Source organism: Microtus ochrogaster, chromosome 19 (assembly GCF_000317375.1).
Source record: "Microtus ochrogaster isolate Prairie Vole_2 chromosome 19, MicOch1.0, whole genome shotgun sequence".
NCBI lineage: Eukaryota > Metazoa > Chordata > Mammalia > Rodentia > Cricetidae > Microtus > Microtus ochrogaster.
The window spans coordinates 8,467,448-8,488,817 of NC_022021.1; the positions used below are offsets into that span (position 1 = coordinate 8,467,448).

Consider the following 21,370-nt stretch of genomic DNA (forward strand, 5'->3'; position numbering starts at 1 on the left):
AAAAAAAAAAAAAAAAAAGAAGATCTAATACCGACACATTTTAAAAGCCAAGCTCAGATCTCACCTGAGGAGGAAACCTGAGAGTCCAGATCATTAGCTTGCTTATTTTATATGCCATCCTCTTCCAGCCCTCCTTCACCTGCCTCCTGGAGACCAGCGACTTTGTCATATCCTCAGCCAGGCCAGGCCCACACCAGCCATCACCAGGATTCTGTGCATGGGCTTCCCTTTGCCTGGTGTGATCTTCCACCAGTGAGGACTCTCTCCTTCAGACCATCCTGCTAGGACCAGCTTCTTGTTGAGAATGTTCTAGGCCTGAGTTGGGACTATAATCCTTCTCCTGGTGAGAACACCCTATGCCTGGGTTGGGACTGTAATCCCTCTCCTGGTGAGAACGCCCATTGCCTGGGTTCTGACTGTAATCCCTTTCCTGGTGAGAACGCCCATTGCCTGGGTTCTGACTGTAATCCCTCTCCTGGTGAGAACACCCATTGCCTGGGTTGGGACTGTAATCTCTCTCTTCCTGTTTCTGATCTGCCTTCTTCCTGTTCTCTTCTTCAGTAGATTGTCTTTCAATTATATATTTTTCTTCTTATTTCTGTTCAAGTTCCATGAGGACACAGACTCTCCCATTTTGTATATTCTTGTGCCTGGGGCTTCCATCTGTCTCAGAACACATACCACTCAATGACATGTTTTAGTCAGAGCATCAACTTGGACTCACAGAAACATGCAAAGGAACATTTGTTCCATACACTATTGTTATTATTTATATTATTTTCATATTATTAGTACCTAATGCACGGAGCACATGACTAACATTAGAATTCCTCACCTCACTAAGTATGTAGAGGTGTTTGCGTTTACAATAGTAATTCAGGAGCTGAGTAAACACCACTCATAATGTCTCCATCCAGAAACAGCAACTCTGGATGCTTTGATCTGTCCCTAACTTGGCAGCTTATTTCTCTCTCTTCTTCCCCTCCCCTTTATGTTAGTTCTATCTACCTAACTATATACATTGCAAATCCTTTGCTTTCTCTACATATGAATGCATGATACATATTAGATATATGTTGCATACATACTATTTGTCTTGATTTCTTTTTTCCTTTTCATGGATCAGTAGGCCTTTGGTAGACTCATTATTTTATACCATTATATCATTATAATTTGGCAGTACTTGGGGGAGAACCCAGGCTATCAAGTGTGTGAGACAAGTATTCTATAACTGAGTTGCAGCTGTGGTCCTCTTTAATAGCAACTTTTGAAAACATGATTTTAAAATACCTTGCAATAATTCCTGATATCCTGTGCTTGTTTAGCTCTTATATTTTACAAATGTGCATAGTAGGTTGTCTCAGTATCTTTGGCTTTAATGAATGAGCATCTTGTTTCTTTGTACATCTTGGCAAAAATTTAATTATATTTTTGACTTGCATTACAGAAATGAGAACACTAATACAAAAGATACAGTCTTTCACACCCGCTTTGGTATGTTTGTGATATTGTCTTCTGGAATGGCTTGCTCTGGAGCACCATGTGACATTACCCAATCCACTCTACTTGTGTTCATGCTAATGTTAATGTTTTCTAAAAGTCTTAACCAGTTTTCGATGAGGTAGTTTATCTGTTTCATACACTTATTAGCTTATAATATTCTACCAAGCCCCTTTGTCTAATTTTATCCAATATTGTTCACTTGTTATAACTATGAAACATTTAAATCAATTTACCACTTACGTTTCGTCTTTTGCTCCCCCTGTATCTGAGGCTTTATATCTTGTAGCTCTTAATCCAGTTGACTTTGTTCTGAAATACTACAATTAAATTTCTGTTGATTTATCAACTCAACACGGTTGGTATTGATCTCCACAAGGAAGGCTTTCTGGACATGGACATTTCATGTGCTATCATTGTGTTATCTCTCTCTGGATGCTGAGCTTTTATTGCATCTATGATTATTTATTATCACTTTATAAAGTTTGACACATTTATTTTCTGTTCTCTAAATTCAGTTAGGCCTTTGAATTTTGCCCCGGGTGGAATCTGAACATCAAAAGCCAATGGGAAGGGTGTGATGGTACAGATAGGGTAAGATCTGCCCTTGGGCAGCCCAGTGGGGTGATGCTTGCAGAATTTCCTGAAGATCTGGAAGGGAGGAGCTCAAAGGCACCTGAGGAGGAGAAAATAGGCAAGACCCTGACTTGACCCATGCTGCTTCATGTGTTAAGCAGCAGCCGTATCCCAGTACCATGTAGCACTCACTCACTTCACTGATTTGTAAGAAAAAGCCATCAGGGCATTTGCCCAGTGGACACAGCCGTATTATATACCCAAATAGTAAAGTTGGTATTTGGTTCTACAGCCCATGAATGATTAGACAGAACTGAATATTTGCTCCTTGAGTCTCATTTCCTGCAGACAGCCTGTTGTATTATTCCTGGTCTCTGCCTGCTCAGATTTATCAGCTAGGTCTGACTTACAGGTTTTGACATTCATTGACTTGTAGAATTTAGCAATTATGCTGGACTTCCAAGTTTTCTTTTTCTATCCAATTGCTTCATTGCCATGGCAGCCTGCTCTCTGTGTGGCACTTAATCTGAAGACCGTGGGTCTCAGCTGCCGGAATGACCCTTGCTTCTCACGGCAGCTTCTGTTTGTTCATTTGGGGCTGTATTTGCTGTCTGCTGCTGTTTAACAGCAGTTTTTGCTCCGCAGTGATTGCTGCAATAAGGAACTCATTATACATCACAGATCCTGCAGGCCAGGTGTCTTACCAAGGGTTAGCTTGGTGGCCTCTGCTTAGCAGCTTCCCACAAGCTGCTGCAAAAGTCTACGGTCTCCTCTGTATGCACGGGTTAGGGAGGGTCTTCTGCTAAGTCGTATAAATGCTGACTGAATCCCTTTCCTTATACATTGTTGAGGAGGGCCTCTAGACAGCTGTTGGTGAGAGACCTCCCTCAGTTTCTATTCAACATGAGCCTCTGGATAGAGCAGTTCACAGCCAGGCAAGCCACCTTCCCTCTGAGCAAACCAGCAAGAGACAGCAGCAAGCCCAGCAAGGTAGCAAGAGAAGGCAGGTGAGATGGAAACCAGAGTCTTCCATGATGTCACCTCGGAAGTACCATCAGCCTCTTTGCTACACTTTATAATAAATGTGTTGGTTCCAGTCTCCAAGTTTGTAGCAAGCTGCTCACAACAGGGAAGTTGTCCCACAGAGTTCCCTGCCAGGAACTCATACTTTTCCTTGTTTGGCTTCTCCTCATGTCTACAGCGGATGTCAGGACTGACATAAGCGCTGTTCTCTCTCAGTCCAGGCTTCTTGAGGGAGGTGACCAGCTTTTCTACAGAGAGCAGAACACAGGCTGAGGGGTCTGGGGATGTGGATGAGGAGCCTGATTTTCCAGCATTCCACAGGCTCTCTTCGCGATCCCACACTAGCGTCTGTTCTTTGCATCACTTGGTTCTGTGTTTGGTGTTTCTCCTGGGCCAGCCCTGGTGCGAGCCATCTCATGTTCTCGTGGAGGGCTCCACACTTTTGATTTCTTCTCCTCACGTTTCTCCACAAAATGAAATCTGCTCAGCCTTTTTCCCCACTGAAGTTCACAAAATACTTGGTCTGTTAACAGTACATTTTTAAATGTTGTTATAGTTTCGATTGCTAAGAACAAAGAGTTCTATTTTTTTTTGGTCTGTTGGAACCTTGAAAAACAAGGCTGGCCAGTGTCAGCTGAGGACTTCACAGGAGTTCAGCCCACAGCTTGGCCTGGACTTTACCTTTCCTTCTCATTATTATTATTATTATTATTATTATTATTATTATTATTATTATTATTTTTAAGACAGGATTTCTCTGTGTAGCTTTGGTGCCTGTCCTGGGACTAGCTCTTGTAGACCAGGCTGACCTCGAACTCACAGAGATCCACCTGCCTCTGCCTCCTGAGTGCTGGGATTAAAGGTATGTGCCGCCACCACCTGGTATTTCTTTTAATCCATTTTTCATACCAATCACAGTTCCCCCTCCCACCCCTCCTCCTGCTCTACCTCCTATTCACTCCTTCCAAAGGGTAAGGCCTCCCATGGGGAGTCAACAAAACCTGGCATATTGAGTTGAGGCAGGACCAAGCCACCCTTCCCCTCCCCCCAGCATCAAGGCTGGACAAGGCATCCCACCACAGCAAATGGTTTCCAAAAAAGACAGTTTATGCCCCAGGGATAAATCCTGGATTCACCGCCAGGGGATCTTCAAACAGACCAGGCTACACAACTGTCACCCACATGCAGAGTTCCTAGTTCCATCCCATGCAGGCTCCATGGCTGTCGGTCTAGAGTTCATGAGTTCCCACGAACTTGGTTTGGCTGTCTCTGTCTCTCTAGGTTTTCCTGTCATGATCTTGAACCCCCCTTGCTTATGTAACCCCTCTTCTCTTTCTTTGACTGAGCTCCTGGAGCTCAGTATGGTGCTTGGCTATGCATCTCTGCATCTGCTTCCATCAGTTACTGGATGAAGGCTTTATGATGACAGGGTAGTCACAACCTGATTACAGGGGAAGGGTATTCCAGGCACCCCCTCTGCTATTGATAGGGTCTTAGCTGGGGTCATCCTTGTCGATTCCTAGGAATTTCCCTAGAACCAGGTTTCTCCCTAATCCCATAATAGCTCCCTCTATCAAGATCTCTCTTTCATTGCTTTCCCACACCGTCCCTTCCCCCACTCGACCGTGCAGTTCCGTCATGTTCTCATCTTCTAGTCCCCCCCTTTTCTGCTCTCCCTGCCAGTCTACCCAGGGGATCCCATCTAGTTTCCTTCCCAGGGTGATCCATGTGTCCCTCTTTAGGGGTCTCTTTGTTACCTAGCTTCTGGGACTGTGGGCTATAATCTAGTTATCCTTTGCTTTACGTCTAGTATCTATGCATTTATGAGTGAGTACATACCATGTTTGTCTTTCTGAGTCTGGGTCACCTCACTCAGGATGATTTTTTTCTAGTTCCATTCATTTGCCTGCAAACTTCATGATGTCACTGTTTTTCACAGCTGAATAATATTCCATTATATAAATGTACCACATTTTTTTTTAAAAAAATTCATTCTTCAAATGAGGGGCATCTAGGTTGTTCCAGGTTCTGGCTATTACAAATAATGACACTACGTACATATGATTGAGTATCCTTTTGGTTTATGCCCAAGACTGGTATCACTGGCAGAGGTCACTGGCTCAGTCCTGCGATCTCAGAGGTCACTGATTTACACCAAGTCTTGCAGAGGTCTTTGGGTCAGGCCTGCTCCCTCAGCAGTGGCTCCCTTGTACCTGCTCTTGTGGGAGTCGTTGCCTCTGGCCTGCTCCAGCAGAGATTGCTGGCTTGGCCTTTTTGTTTTTAAATCAAATAAAATACTACTCTGCTACCTAATGTTGATCAAATATTAGCACACATATTAATATAAATATGTGATTGTAAACGCACATATTTCAGGTAAAATTGACAGGAAAGGACAGAATTTGTATAGCTCTGTTTATGTTCTTTTGCTGCTTCCTCCTTTTAGAACGGGGTTCTCAACCCTTCTAGAGCTCTGACCCTTTAATACAACTCCTCATGTTGTGGTGGCCCCAACCATACAATTATCTTCATTCCTACTTCAAAATTGTTGTCTTGCTGCTGTGATGAATAGCTGATATGGAGGATATCTGATATGTAAAACCTCCTCTAGAGGGTCCCTACCCACAGGTTGAGAACCTGTGCCTTAGAGGAAGGAAGACTGATAAAACTCTACCCTCCTCTGTCTTCTTTCTTCTCTTACCTAGTCCTTCTTTCTAAGCTCAAGGGGCCATTTCTTAGAGCAGGTGACTTGAGACTGCTGGTAACTCCAAGATCCTCAGCAACTCTAGCATGTGTGACCTCAGTGCTAAGAGTGACCGGTGACTCAGCCACAGTGGGACTTTAGCATGGCCCCACGACTTCTGAGTGCCTTTTCAAAGCAGTTAGAAAGAGAGTTTACTAGAAGGAAGCTACATATATTTCTGAACTTCAGGGTATAATTTTACTCAAATGTCCTCAAAGTCTGCAGATCCCGGTACCACCGCCTTCCTGTCTCAGACATTCTGCTTGTTATGTGTTTGCTTTTTGGAACACTTGCCTATGCTTTTCCTCAGCAGATTTTCTGTGACTGTTTTGGGATGAGGTGGTTAAAAAAGGCTGCCACACAATGGTCCATCTCCTCTCACTTATAGTACGCAGAGCAGGACTCCATGGAGAAAGCTTGTATTTGTTATAGCTTGCATCAGGCAGCTTGTCTTCTGGTTCTTCACCATGATCTTGAGGAAGGTTCTGTGGTACAAACATGACTTCATTGACTCAAAGTCCTAAAGAGAAGGCAAGCAGCCTGGGGACTTGCCAGAAGTCTCCAAGGGTTGTTTCTCCCCTGAGAGACAAGTTTGGCTTGTGGTTAATAACACGGACTTAAGCCGGGTGATGGTGGCGCACGCCTTTAATCCCAGCACTCGGGAGGCAGAGGCAGGCGGATCTCTGTGAGTTCGAGACCAGCCTGGTCTACAGAGCTAGTTCCAGGACAGGCTCCAAAGCCACAGAGAAACCCTGTCTCGAAAAAAACCAAAAAAAAAAAAAATAAATAAATAAATAACACGGACTTAGGTCAGACAGACTTTGCTTTGATCCTAATCCTGGGGTCAATATGTATTCTGAGAACCAATTCTCCCGACACTGATTGAAGTCATAAGCCCCACCTCTTGTATTGCAGGGAGGCTGCAATGGGAAAATACATCCAACAAATGGTGTCCACTATTAATTACAACTGTTAACACGGCATTCAGAAAAGGTTTATGGAGAGAGGAACACGCACCTTACCGCCCCAAGCAAACAGTGCAGGGGATGTGATGCAGACTTCCAGGCAGTTTGATGTTGCATCGTATTCCAAGTACTTTGACATTGTATCATAGTCCAGGCACCTCTATATTGTATTATTAGTAAAAATTAAGAACAGATTTTCTCTCTGTTATGCTTAGCTGAAGAAATGGATGTAAGTAACACTGCCCAAAGAGTTTAACTTTCTCTGTCACGTGTGTAACTTCTGGTCAATTTCAGAGCAGATTAGTGGTTGGTTTGGACCCCACAGAGACCCCCACAGAACTGGCGGTCTCTTCCTGAACAGACCGTGTTCTTGGGGTTGCCTTACTCTTGTTGTGAGAAGGTCAGTTTTACTGGTGAATGTTCTACCCTGTGCAACACTTTGAATATTATCCTTGAAGACCTATGGCATTAATTCAAAACAATTCATTGACTTCCTTAAAGAAGGCATATCTTTTCATATTAAAATCTTTCAAAATTTTTTTTGCATTTTTTCTCATAGTCATGTTAAAACTGTGGGTGACAGCCAACATTAAATTGATTCTTAGTTGGAGAATATGTAAAATGATAAATACTGAAATTCTATATTATCAAGATGCCAACTGTATGGTGTAGGTTAATGTGTAAGGCAGAATTAGCCAACAACGTGCATGGGTCCCTTTACAAACATGTAAGCCCTGTGCTGTGTGAAACCAGGGTAGAGGAACACTCCAGTGACTAACTGTGCACTTTTCTCTTAAGTTACGCGGACATATTGATTGAAAGGGAAGTATTAATGCAGAAGTACATTCATCTGGTTCAGATTGTGGAGACAGAAAAAATTGCTGCTAACCAACTCCGACACCAGCTTGAAGATCAAGACACCGAAATTGAAAGGCTTAAATCAGAGGTATTTCCCAGCTGAAGATTCTGTCGCATTGTTTCTTGGTCTTCTGTCACTTCCTCGTGATTATCTGTCTAATATTCAGGAGAAAAATGTAATTCCATGCTGAGTTCCTCTGCTATCAACAGATATATGGCTAGGCTGCTGATCTAGACCTGAATCTGTTGTCTGCTTTGGGGTTAGCTAAATGTGCTGCTACTTTACCACCATGATAAACATGCTACCTTCTGTTGTTATATGTGCCCCTAATGTCCTTAGTTAGCTAAGAAGCACACACATGCACGCGTGCGCACACACACACATGCACGCACACGCACACACACTAGTCATCAGATAGACTCTTGGAGTAACATCTGTGAGTCTGCCATGGGATAACTTAAAGTTCATAATGATAACTAAGGAAAGACCAGATAGGAATTCTGAAATACTTTTCTTCTAGCTTTCCCCGTACAGAATTCTGAAAAGCACACTTGGGATAAACAAGAAGGCACTGATTGACTATGGGGCATTCCTGGGTTTCCCTTGGCCCCTGTTCTGTAAATGTGCACTTCTAGTGATGCTCAGGATAGTGTTACTGTTACGGGATGGAGGAGGTGGTCTTTGAGTCCATAGCCATGGTGCTGGCTGTGGTGTTGTACTTGGGTTTTCCTACTGACCCTAGGTCTCAGTCCATGCAGAGACCTTCTAGGCTGTCTTGTGGGTGCTCACAGAAAGTGAGCAGTAGCTGAAGAATGGAGGAGGAATGTAGAGAGTAGCTTGTCCTCTCTGCTCTAACCAGAGGTGCACTGGTGTCTCTTAGGTCTAATGGACATGGGTGTGGTATGTGGTATATGCCAAAGGCGGCAGTCATAGCTCTTGTTGGCAGGCTCCTTAGCTTTGACAACCCTCTCGCCATTTTTTCTCTGCAAACATTTCCTTTTCATTGTCTTACACCTCGGCGAGGCTCACTGGGACGCCGGTATAGGTTCCAGCTCCTGCTCCCAGCTACACTGAGAGTATGGTACTCAATGTATCTGGCTCAAGGCATGGAGATGAGAACTCTTGTACGGATGCTGAATTGCCCAGTGTATTCACCGTATCATTAGACTTGCCAGCCTCCTCTGTGCAACCCTGATAGTTGATACAGTGGAAAAGTTAGCAAACCTGCACTTGAAAAGGCTATATCAGGCACTGTAATTTAAAACAAAATTATTGTGTTCTTCCTTTGTCCCGGTCCTGCAGAGCAGATGCCTGTTTACTGAGAGAAGCAGGTTGGTATTTGCACCACGAGAGGAGCTCAGCACCAAGCAGGGCTCTCTAGGATTTACTTGTGTGTGTTTGTCTGTCTTCGTCATGCTCTGCTTTGGTCGGAATATAAATTGCAGTGAGACATTGCCAAGTTGTTTTTTTTTTTTTTTTGTAGTCTTTTGTGGCCGCTTGACAGGAATTGTTTCCTTTTCCATTATGTTATGTTCCCATTCTCTCCTAGGAAATGGAAGTGGAGTGCATTTACTTAATTTGCGGGACAAGATCCAAAGACAGGTCACCAGTAGTGGTGATGGGGGGCAATTGTGATCTTCTGACCTTTTAAGTTTTGACTTCTCTGAGATTCTGTTTAACCTCTTAGGCTTGTGTGAAGCACAGCTGAGGCTGGTGCTGTGAGCAGAGGCCACCCACTCTTAAATCCTCCTGCAGCTCACAGGGACTAGATGTATATGGAACGACCCTCTTATTACAGTCTCTGCTTCTTTGACACAGTCCTTTGCAGCTGGCTTTAACCAACCCCGAGACTTTTAGGTTGCCATGGTAGCTACCATTTTCCCTAGGAGATGCACAAGGATGGTGAGACACGTACTTCAAAGGCCAGAGGCTGCTTACAAGGGCTTTAAGTTGAGCGTTTCTGTCTTTAGAGACCATAGGGCTTCATGACATCTACCCTTAGGGCAGGGTCCTGAGGAGACATCAGCCTGGTCTGTCAGGGATAAACTCTGGACTCAAATTTCTCTTAAGGCAGACCTCAGGTCACACTCTGTGGTGCACTTCCTGTCAACACCGGAAACCCCAGGCTTGGAGTAAGACTCGTGTTTTTTGTATGAGAGCACCAGCTAAGGAGATGGCATATGCAGTGACGGTTCCTGCTGTCTTTGTGGCTAGCACTTCTGTAGGATGGTTGTATACCTCTATTCCCCGGATCCTGAATTACGCCTGTTTTGTCCTACAGATTGTTGCTCTTAATAAAACCAAGGAGCGGATGCGCCCTTACCACAGCCATCAAGAGGATGAGGATCCTGACATCAAGAAGATTAAAAAGGTAAGGGGGGGGGGCTTCAGGGAGCACGGTGACCAGTTGTCTACTCTGTGATGGTGACTTTGTTATTGTGTCCCTGAGCTGGGGACAGCCTTGGTGTTTCTGCTAATGCCTCCCAGACTGTCCCTTCACTGGAATTGACGCTGGTCTGGAAAAATTCAGCCTGGAATTTCTTTCCAGTCCTAGAACTTCCCTTTCGGGTGCTGGGAAGAAGGCCGCAAACACACATTTACACAGCAGTGTCCTCTATTGGGTTAATGCAGCGCTGTTGAAACTCCTGATTTTGTTGCATTCATAGTTGGGAAGAAATTATAATTCTATATTAAATAATTATTCCCTGCTAGCTATAAAAAAAACTTTAACAAATATTTCTCAGAATTTGGAACAGATTCTCCCTGGGTTGAGTTGAACATTTTCAAGAAATAAAAAAGTAAAATAAAGCTATTGTTTTCCTAGCATTATAACTGTTTATTTGAACCTGGTTTATGAAAGTGTATTTCAAGACTACTGCGGTGCTTTTCTTTTAATAGCATGCGGTTGCATGTAAACAAGGATATTAATAATATCCAATTTTCATCCATACAGGAGGGGCCGATCTGTTAGTAAGTGGGGCAGCTATTGTTCATCAGGGAACATCTGCCAAAGTGAGGAGAAAGATTTTACTTAACACAAATTTTAATTGAGTTGAGTTTTCTAAACCTATTTCTATTAAATAAGAGAATAATAAAGAGAAAAATGTACAGTTTTGAACCTTTGTGATTCTCCAAAGAAGCAATTTTAAACCACCTGTTTTCAACGTGCTAATAGATTTCAAAATTAACTTAATAATTTTATGTCCTAAATCAAATAAAGGTCTGTGGAAAGGCTGTTTACACACGAACCTCTTATCTTCTCTAATCTTGGCAAAACGTAGCCTTTTAGCTTCAAGAGATCACAACCCCAAATTGCTTATAATTCACAAAAAAATGTTCTTTAGAATTCTCAAAATAGTATGCACAGAACTTCTTTATATAATTCTACTGAAATCTGCTTAGTTTCCATTGTTTGAGTGTATCAGTCTTAACAGCCATACAGAAAGCGATTCAGCGGTGTCAAAATTAGAAAGCACACGACAACATCTCAAGTGTCCTAAAATCAAATGCATGGTAATTTATATCACACAGATGAAGGAAATATTGAAAAGGAATGATGAATAGATAAAGGTTGTATGAAGGGGATCAGGTAAGGGATTGAAGCTTATGTGAATGTCTGAACCTGAAATATGCCTCCTGCTGAGTCTGCCATCTCCAAAGGGCCATAGCGCAATTACTTATCCAGTAATGTTTACATTTAAAAAGGACTTCTTAGTTCTAGGTCCATTCTGAGAAAACAGGACTGGAATTCAAGGCCGCCCTGTGGGTTAGCAGCATAGCCTTTGAGTGAAGGATTCTGATATACAGCTGTTTCCCCAGGGTTTCAGTTACCTGGGAAGTTAGGAGTTGCTCATATTTGTTGACCAGCCAAACCATACAGACTAGTGCACTTTTCCAGATTTGCTCCTTTTCCTATCATGCCAAGGAATTTCAGATCCATTTAAAAAAACTATATGATATTTCTATGAACATTTTATATTAATTTATTCTTTAAAAGTTACTCATCATTGCAAAGACTAATCTATGTCTTGCCCAATCACGGATAAGCGGTTAAGGAAAGATTCACAAGAGGATGTTGGCTCTGCTTGCAGCTTTTCCAGCTATGTAGATAGTCTGGAACCTCAGATTGCTCATTTGTAGGAGTTATTAGATGAGCCAATTTCAACACTTACTTTTTAGGCTTAAATAAGTAAAAGCAAAACAAAATTCAGCATCAATAAAAAAATCAAATCAGCTGGCTTAAATTGGGCAGAGTACTTGAATAAACCACTATTTAGATGTTTTGCCAGTAATCAACAAGCACATGAAAAGGTCACCAATCGCTGGAGAAGAGAAAAATCAAAGCCACAATGAGACCAAACCTCACACCCACTAGGACAGCTACTGCAAACCAAAACAGGAAGACCATGACACATTTTGGCAAGGGTATGGAGAAATTGTGTACAATTGTGCGATGTGGATTGTAATATGGTAAATAGACCTTGATGAAATTCAATACCTCATTTTCCAGTAATTCCGTTCCTGGGTATATTTCTAAAGAAATAGCAACAAGATCTGGATCTTGAGGAGATAGTGTCATAGCCATTTTCACAGCATACTATTCATAACAGCTACAGGATGGAATCAGCCATTATGCCCAACAGAAATGAGGAGGATAAATGTGTGATGGTATGTCACTTATCCTTAAAAAGTACAGCCATCCTGAGACATACTTCGACATGGGTGAACCTTGAAGACATTTTAGTAAATGAAATTAGTCAGTTCCTGCAGAGTATCACCCACATGGTGGATTACAACCATCTGTAACTCCAATTCCAGGGGATCCAATGCCCTCTCTTGGCTTTCATGGCTCCTGCACATACACGATGAATGTACACACGCGCGCACACACACACACACACACACACACACACACACACACAAACAAACAAGAAATATTTTTCTAAAAGGTGGTTCTGGAGCTCAATTGTGGGTACCTGTCTAGTATGCATAAGACCTAGGGTTCAATCTTTTGCACCTAAAAAATTATTAAGTTGACAAATTTTATGTTACTTTTTACCATAAATAAAAATATATAGGATTCTTTATTATTAAAAAAACCTTTAGCTATATTATTTAAATACATTACCCAAGTCTTGAAGTATTACTAGCTAAGTAGTAGTATATTCTAGTGTCTATATGAATAAGCCTAATGCATTTAAGCTATCGTAGAAATTTGTGAACCTCAGGAAAACTTTTTAAAATCATCCCCCCCCTGCTATTTTGTGAATATTTGCCATTGTTTATAGTACTGAAGAAAGTGTCAACGGACCATTCAAAGAATGGTGTTTATACATGTACTGCCTCATCTCCCAGACTCCTTCCCTTCCTCGTTCTGTAGGTTCAGAGCTTCATGCGGGGATGGCTGTGTAGGAGGAAGTGGAAGACCATTGTGCAGGACTACATTTGTTCTCCCCATGCTGAGAGCATGAGGAAGAGAAACCAGATTGTGTTCACCATGGTGGAAGCCGAGACGGAGTACGTTCACCAGCTCTACATCCTGGTCAACGGTTTCCTCCGGCCCCTGCGGATGGCAGCCAGCTCCAAGAAGCCCCCCATTAGCCACGATGATGTCAGCAGCATCTTTCTCAACAGGTGTGTCTTGAAACATCCCTGCTTTAGTCTGAGAAGATGAGGTCTCGCAGATCCATCTGCGTGGTTCTCAGGTTAAGAGGAAGGATGCGATCCTGGAATGGTGTTGTTAGTCTGCGTTTGTGTTTCTCTTGAGTCTTGACATCTCACGTTTTTGGTTTGCATCTCTGTTTGACATTTATGTTCTTGTTACTGTGTGAGGGTATGTACGTGTGGAAGATATTCTCTCTTCCAAGCTGCAGGAGATGGAGTGATTGATGGGACTTTGTGTGCAATTCACACAGAAGCATTTTAGAAAACATACCAACTAAGATGGCTCAGGAATCCTTGTGGAATTTATTTCTGCAGTAAGTATTTGTAGTGCCCTTTGTGGCGAAGATCAATTAGTGGACAGAGCAGAAACTCCCTGCCTTCGTGACATTTATTTTTTGATGTGAGAACAGAAGTGGACAGCAAATGAATGAAAATATGTATCATATTATCCAGCGATCAGTGCTGTGGAAAATGAAGCAAAGGAAGACGTGGAGGGAGGAAGACTTGGGTGTTTTACTTAAATTCTAATTATGTATTTGTTTTTGAGTAGATAATATACTGATATGATTCAAAAGTCAAAACAATGGGAGGGCCTCTTTAAAGCTGCTGTCTCACACTGTCTTCTCAGGCAGGGCTGTTAGCATTCTGGAAACAGTTATTCAAGCATGCGTGGATGAGGCCGCGAAGGAGACTGTGAGCTGTTCTCTCTGGTAGTGGCCATCCAAGCGTGTGGCCCTGGGTTTTTGGCTGCCCTAATGATTTGCTTCCATAAGACTTCTTGATCTAGATCATGAATGGCCAAAACACTGCTGGCATTTAGAATGTGAATGGTAGGCCTCTTGATTGGAAGCTCAGAATGTGAGCTCTTCAAACAACCCAGCGACTGTTAGCGCCCCCTAGTTCTAGATGGAGAATGGAAGAGGTACATTTGAAATGGGTGGCCACGCAGGGTGCTTGCTGTCATGGCTGCTGTTTAACTGGATTCCCTTGTCTCTGAAGTGAAGCCTAGGCTGGCCAATTATCTTGAATTTCAGCAGAGCTCATACTTAAGAAAATGTAATTTTCCCAATTATGTACAGCATTTGTTTCTCTTGTTTTCTAACTCGGGTATCAAAATACAGAGGTGAATGAATGCATCAGTTGACTAGGGTTCATTGCAGGAAAGAGCAGCTGCTCTCTTACTAGAGAATTCCTTTCCTTAGAATTTGTCAGAAGAGCTGGAGGAGGAAAGATCTCCTTGGAATGTTGAATTTAGGAGCATAGGACCATACAGGTGAAACGGAAGCAGATTGGGAGCATCCTGTCCTCCTGACTTTGGGGTTCATCTTGATTTCCTTTGGGTTTCTGAGGCTAAAAGAGATATCATGTGGAGGCAGGTACATAGTCCATGGTGTTATGGAGGCCTTATGAGAGTGGTGTATCATGTATATAGATTGTAAGACTTTAAGCATTTGTTGGGCTTCTCACAGAAATGATACATTATAGTTACTGAACGGTATTGTTTTTCCTTTTTTATAGTGAAACTATCATGTTCCTACATGAAATATTCCATCAAGGACTAAAGGCAAGGCTGGCAAATTGGCCTACTTTGGTTTTAGGTAAGCCGCTCTTTAAGGATATAAATCCCTATTGATTGGCTAGTGTTAGGGTATAGTATGTGTTAATCAGCCTTGGATGGCTAAACTTTGCTGTTATCCTATGGGTTCCCTCTGACACTGGGACTAGTCTTGCTGTCCTGGGCCATGTCTCAGTAGGTATCTGTTGATGTTTTCCCTTGGTCTGTCATAATTCATGTGGAACTGGAGTCACATTATCATGCAGGGCAGAGTCTACCCAATTTGTCCTCCGGGCAGGTAACTAGGGCCTGAGTCCTATGGTACTAGGCAGTACTTTTCGTGGTGACTCTCCAGGCACCAAATAACCATGCTGCCTTCTCTTTTGCAGCTGATCTGTTTGATATTTTGCTGCCCATGCTGAACATTTATCAAGAATTTGTGCGTAATCATCAGTACAGCCTCCAAGTACTTGCCAACTGTAAACAAAACAGAGATTTTGACAAGCTCTTAAAACAGTATGAAGCCAATCCTGCCTGTGAGGGGAGGATGCTGGAGACATTCTTGACTTACCCAATGTTTCAGGTAAGCCACTTGGGATGAGACTTCTAAGGCTTTGGTTCTAGCTCAGTGCTACCAACTATATGCCACCAATTATCTCTCTAGTGTATAGAACAAAATGGAAATTTTGGCATTTTTCTAGTGCTGGGGATTGAACCCAGGGCTTTGAGCATTCTAGGCAAGAACTCTACCAATGAGCTACATCTCCAGCCTGGAAAACATTTTTTGAGGCAAATAATTGAGGGATGACTTTTTGGGAGCAGTAATTTCTTTTATAGAATGATTCCACACAAATCTCTTTCATGGAGTCTCCACCTCCAGCATGTTTAAAAATATTATTAGGCACACAGAAATAGGATTCTGTGCAGATGCACCAGTTTGTGCTGGTTGCATAAAAGGTTCTCCTGGGGTGGCTGCTGGGAAGTCTCCGTTTTCAACCCCTCTCCTGCTGCAGCAGGGTTACTGTTGAGTTTCTCTTGGCTGGAACTTTGGAGAACAAAACAAGGCCTTCTTAATCCCACAGGCTCTGGAGACCTCAGAGCTAGAAGGCGCTGGCTAGACCTGGGTGTTATGGGGACCTGGTCATGTGGCCCTTCTCAGGAAAGGCTATACCCTGATGTTTGTTCTTGGGGACAAGGGAGACCCACAAGATGAAATGCATGTGTGTTCTTTCATGCCTTCGGGACTTTCCCATGAAGTACCCTGTCTTGAGGGAGCCCCACAGAGCACAAAATGGGCACAGAGTCTCCTGTTCTTTTGGAAGCTGTTGGCTCTGTTCTTTTGGAGAAGCATTGAATGTTCCTGTTGTGGAATTTATGGGGCTTTTGAGGAGGCCTCCAAATTGTCATGAGGTAAAACGATTCTTCTGATCACATGAGTTGCAGCTACTGGGGAGCACTTGGTCCTGTGGGCAGGCAGCAGTGACCCTGGATAACCATTCTGGAGTCGCAGGGGGAAACATTTCTGTGGTCCGTAATTGTTTGTCTTAAAGTTTGTCAGTGCTACTCGGAACCTTGGAAGAGGCCATGGTAGTTCAGTAAGATCTTAAAAAACAAAAGGCTGCCTTTGAAAACACTTAGGAGTAGTGGAACTTCATAACTATAACATACACATGCATATAGGTATATATATCCATAGGTATACACACATATATTGTATATGTGTATATATGCACACACATATATATTGTGTATACATATGTATACATGCACACACACACATATATACATATATATATATATATATATATATAATGTAACTATTTTGATTGAACTCTTTGCCTCACTGAGGAAATATTTCTCAAGAAAACAACAAGCTTTTATTTTACTGTATGCACACAGATGGAATTTCAGGTTTTAGGGACAGTGAAGTACCTCACAACTATGTTACTCTTCTGTGATGCTATTTGCGTTTTCAGCAGTGACCTGTAGGCTAGGGTTCAGTACCCCAAACCACATCCACCAGCAGTCACAGGTCAGGTGGGGGCAAAGGTAGAATAGTTTAAAGCGCACGAAGCTCCCTCCACTCAGTGTTTCTTCCATGTGCTTTTTAATTCCACTAGTTGTGATCTCCTCAGGGTTTTAAACTGGAGGAACTTTATTTGTATCATTGACATGGCCTGTCAGTGCACTAGCCACCACTGAACATTTTGACTCACTTGAAGGTATCCTATCATGTCAGAGAAGACCATGGAGCTGGGAGTCTTTTTTTTTTTTTGGAGGAGTTTTCAAGACAGGGTTTCTCTACGTAATAGTATTAACTGTCCAAGAACTAGCTCTTGTAGACCAGGCTGGCCTCAAACTCACAGAGCTCTGCCTGCCTCTGCCTCCCAAGTGCTGGGATTAAAGGTGTGCGCCACCACCGCCAACAGAGCTTGGAGTCTTGATGAAACCTGATGTCTCACTTGGCTTTCTCTCTCCGTGACAGTGTCACGATGCTCTGATAGGGGCAGCTGAGCTCTGCTGATATTCAGATCTCTGGCTGTGATCCCGGGTGTGTGGACGTTCAGGCTGGGAAACCATGCCATATTGTGAGGAGTCTAGGGTGACCTAGAACCTCCTCCTCAGCTCCAGACTGTGGTAGCTCTAAGCCCCAAAACTGAGTTGAAGGATCAGATAGTGATGGTCTTTGACTTCTTCTCTGGTGAGCTAACTCAAAGCTTTTGAGGCCCATTTGTCTAGAAGAATATTCAGACTTAGAGAATTCAGTCAGAATTATCCCAATTTCAAGGAATAAACAAATGAAAATGATTTTGAATAATCCAAGAAGAGAAATTATTGGAGATTGCTGCCCATGGACCTTTGTTTTCTTGGGGTCTGCCCTTTGGCTTCCTCACTGGAATGTCCTCCTGGAACCTTCTATGGTTTCTGTTTTTATTATATTCACGCATCTTCATATTCTTCACTTATATTTCTAGTTCCCCACACACCTACCCTGATAAGAGGGGTTTTTGTCAAGGCTGGTCCACGACAGGTCTCCCCGAGGAGAAACCGTCTGAAAAACTAGAAGGAAGTACTCTTCCTAGAAACTTGAAGGTTTTTCTTCTTGGGCTCATCCAGTCCTTTGTAGCGGTATAAATAAATGCAGGCAGATATTAAAGAATATATACAGCTTTAATGGTTAAATAAATTTACAGAACCGAGGTTTCCCGCGTAGCACAGGAGGCAGGAAAAGGGACGAGCAGCCTCCCGCATGCCCGATTTATCAGTATACAATCGCCCGAGGCAAACCCGCCCCCTAACGGGGCTGGCTTAACCCTACAGTCTTGTCTTTCTTCTCTTCACGGTCCCTTAGTAATGGGTGAAGTCAACATGAGGGTGTTTGTACTCTCAGAGGATCTGGGATGTAGCTTCTTCCCTTGCAAATACTGAGAAGCCGTAGGTTCTTCCAAGCCTTGGCTTTGCTCCTTGGTGATGCTGGACATACTCCCACACATGATCCCCACAACTGTGGAAGATGTGAATCTCCTTTACATTGCCAGAGGACCTCTGGCCCAGACATTTACATGGGCTTAATATGCAGGCAGAAGCTGGCGCCTGGCCAGAAGGGGGAGTAGGAAGAGATTAGAATTGGAAGCTTTTATCCTGTAGCTTGTGCATGATGGGAGACAGAAGGTGACAGAGTCATGCCCCCTTTTTGTTACAGAATTTTAACCCAAGACCCTATACAAAACAATTACTCTGCTTCTGGTCTCCATGCCCAGCTTTTTTGGGGCTTTTGTTAAGTCAGTTGCTGTTTTGAACTATGAAAACAGTGGGAATTGTAGACTTGGGATGATTCAGCTAGAACTAGTAAGTCTTATTGTTACCAGGCAATTTGTTACAGAAATAACAGAGTCATTATGGCTCGGTTAGTAGCATTTGGTGCTGTTCGAGCGGTCTCCAGGAGCTTGTCTGCTTATCTGGATGTGCGTGTGTTGAGAGTCCACAGGTGAACCAGTCATGACGTCTGCGCCTTCCAAAAAACGATTCTAGAGGATGTGCTCCAGGGAGGAAGCGCTCACTGCTCTAGCTAGCTACTAACCAAAACAGGAGAACAAGCTAATTAGAGTCTGGACAGGGACGAGTATTTGTTCCTTTATTGAAAGTAGAAATCTGATTCGTTTCGATAGCTGCTGAGGCTGCTAGATGTTTTCTGGAACTCTCTGCAGCAAGCTCTTGACTCCAGTGACAAGCTCTTTGCAGCCGCTCACTTCTTAGCCTAGCCTCCCTTGCCTGCTCTCAGCCAGAGCTAGCATTTATTCATTCCTGGACTGGAAAGTGGAAGGGGCCAGTTACTGAATTTAGCTCCATCCTCTTGAACCTCAACCAAAGGACTCTTTAAAATAGATTTAGCTAATGGAGGAGGAGCATGAAGCCATCTACTAAACATAGTTTTGTGGGGTTTCAGTGCATAGTAAGTAGTGAGGCCCACCCACTCCAGATTCGTTAGGAAAAAATGAGAATATTAGCAGTTGATGGCTTGATTTTTCTGTGGAAGTACTAACTTTTAGCGTAGTTTTAGCCATCGTGGGATTGTGGGAGTGTAAGCACCTGTATCCTGGGAGTCTTTTCCATGTGATATGGTATCAGAGGATGCTTTGGTAAGAAGTTCATAGAAATCTTCCTTCATCTCTCCTGCAGTGAGAAGGTCTCTTATTTCCTGCCGTTCCCTCACCACGGGATCTGCCTGTGTTCCCTGAGACCTTGATTCCACTTTTGAGCTACAGTTAATGTCGGTGCTAATACTGGCTGTTGCCTGTTTAAGTACATAAAGGAGGCACCCGTGAGTGAAGAGAAAATAGCCCCACGATGATACCACAAGTGGACAGCAAAGACGCATCCACAGATAGGGTCACCAATGCTAAGACAGAAGGGACGAGCTACACACAGAGCTCTGGGAAACTGCTTTTCTGTCCTAAGGTCTACCCTAGATAAGTTACTGGACCTCCCTGCAGTTTCTTTCCTTTCTTGGCAAGTGGAGAACCAATTTTATGTTGCTGGAGGAGTGGACATGTCCACAGAGCTCAGAGTTCTCCTGGGCCCACAGAAAGTGGAATGTTGGAGTTGGTTGCCCACACGCGTCTTTCTGAAGTCTACCTCCCTGCTTTCCAGGAGGCTGTTTTAGGAGCACAAAAGAGAGAAAAATATGTTGAGTCTATAACTTGCATTAAGTCTCTTTGGTTTACTAAAAGTCTCATATGGCTGGTGGAGTTTTGCCTTTTGCAGAATTAAATAAATAACCTAGTTAAATGACATTTGAAGTGAGAAGAAATAGGATCAGAATGTCGATACAGGAGAACATGTCCTTCTGGATTTAGGTGTTAAAGAGAGTGTGGTCAGGTCTGTCTGTTTTTAAACGAGCGTGTAAGCAGACAGCAGACCTTTAGCAAGAGACTCAGGTGACTGATGACAGCAATATCTGCTTCCCCATGACCCAGTCTGCAGAAGCTCTGCTTCAAACATGCACACTTACGTGCAAACTGAAACAATGGCTCCTTTATACTCAGTTTATTCGTTTATGACAACATTTTCCTGCATTTTTGTTATAGACTTTTCTGGTGTGTAAGGTTTGAAGCTCAGTTCAATCATTTGTATCCCTATAAAATCTTGAGAACCTTCAGAATTATAAGAGTAGGGATGAGCTTCTCTGAGGGTGATGTCCCAGTAGAGTGTGCCCCATGCCATCTGTCTGGACCTCTTTTTCACACTCACCTGTGTATGTATTTAGATCCCCAGGTATATCATCACTCTGCATGAACTCCTGGCTCACACCCCCCATGAACACGTGGAGAGGAAAAGCCTAGAGTTTGCTAAGTCAAAGCTGGAGGAACTGTCCAGGTATGCAGGGAACTTGTGGGAAGGGGTCAGACTGGAAAGAAACAGCATGGTCTCCCCCTAGATAAACCCGGTGGCATGTGGCTTTCAAGAGAGGAAATGCCAATGGTAGCTCCAACTTCTTAGATTCATCTGAGAGTGTAAGAGATGGCACCGAGTCACCATTCACGTTCATTTCAGTCAAGACAAGACACCTTTGAAAAGTTCTCATAGTATGTGAGTTTGTATAGCTGAGATCAAGGAGAGTTTGGTTAAGTTCACAAATGTTCACTTCTTTTATTTTTCCATCAAAATAGAAAAAAATGAATTTCTGTTGCATTTTTGTATTCAGATTTTGCAAGAAGTGGGTGAATGGCCAGGCTGCCCCCAATGCTATTGAGATTAAGTGTGACAAGTAGAGTAACAGCCTCTATCTTAGTGCCTCTAATGTTGAAGGTGACACTTCAGCGTTAACCAAGGGAGTCGTCTGTAAAATGCTGAGTCTCTTTCCTGTCACACTCAAAACAAGCCTTGCCACTCCCTGATCGCTGGTCCCCTTACCTTTTGCAATCTGCTCACACACTGTGGCCTTGCTTTAGGCTGTGGCTGGCTGAAGCTGGAGTCCAGTCTTT

The 21,370-nt window shown here is 43.1% G+C and overlaps 1 protein-coding gene across 4 annotated transcripts in view; it reads left to right on the forward strand.

The window, feature by feature from the left end:
- The window catches only part of Rasgrf2 (Ras protein specific guanine nucleotide releasing factor 2), a 226,012-nt gene that overhangs the window by 67,807 nt on the left and 136,835 nt on the right, over positions 1-21,370 (forward strand). For all 4 annotated transcript variants that reach the window (XM_013349696.2, XM_026783773.1, XM_026783775.1 and 1 more), the window contains exons 3-8: positions 7,606-7,753; positions 9,948-10,037; positions 13,047-13,300; positions 14,849-14,928; positions 15,275-15,468; positions 20,653-20,762. In XM_013349696.2, the coding sequence (XP_013205150.1) occupies positions 7,606-7,753; positions 9,948-10,037; positions 13,047-13,300; positions 14,849-14,928; positions 15,275-15,468; positions 20,653-20,762 (876 nt within the window). The remainder of the gene's footprint in view (positions 1-7,605; positions 7,754-9,947; positions 10,038-13,046; positions 13,301-14,848; positions 14,929-15,274; positions 15,469-20,652; positions 20,763-21,370) is intronic.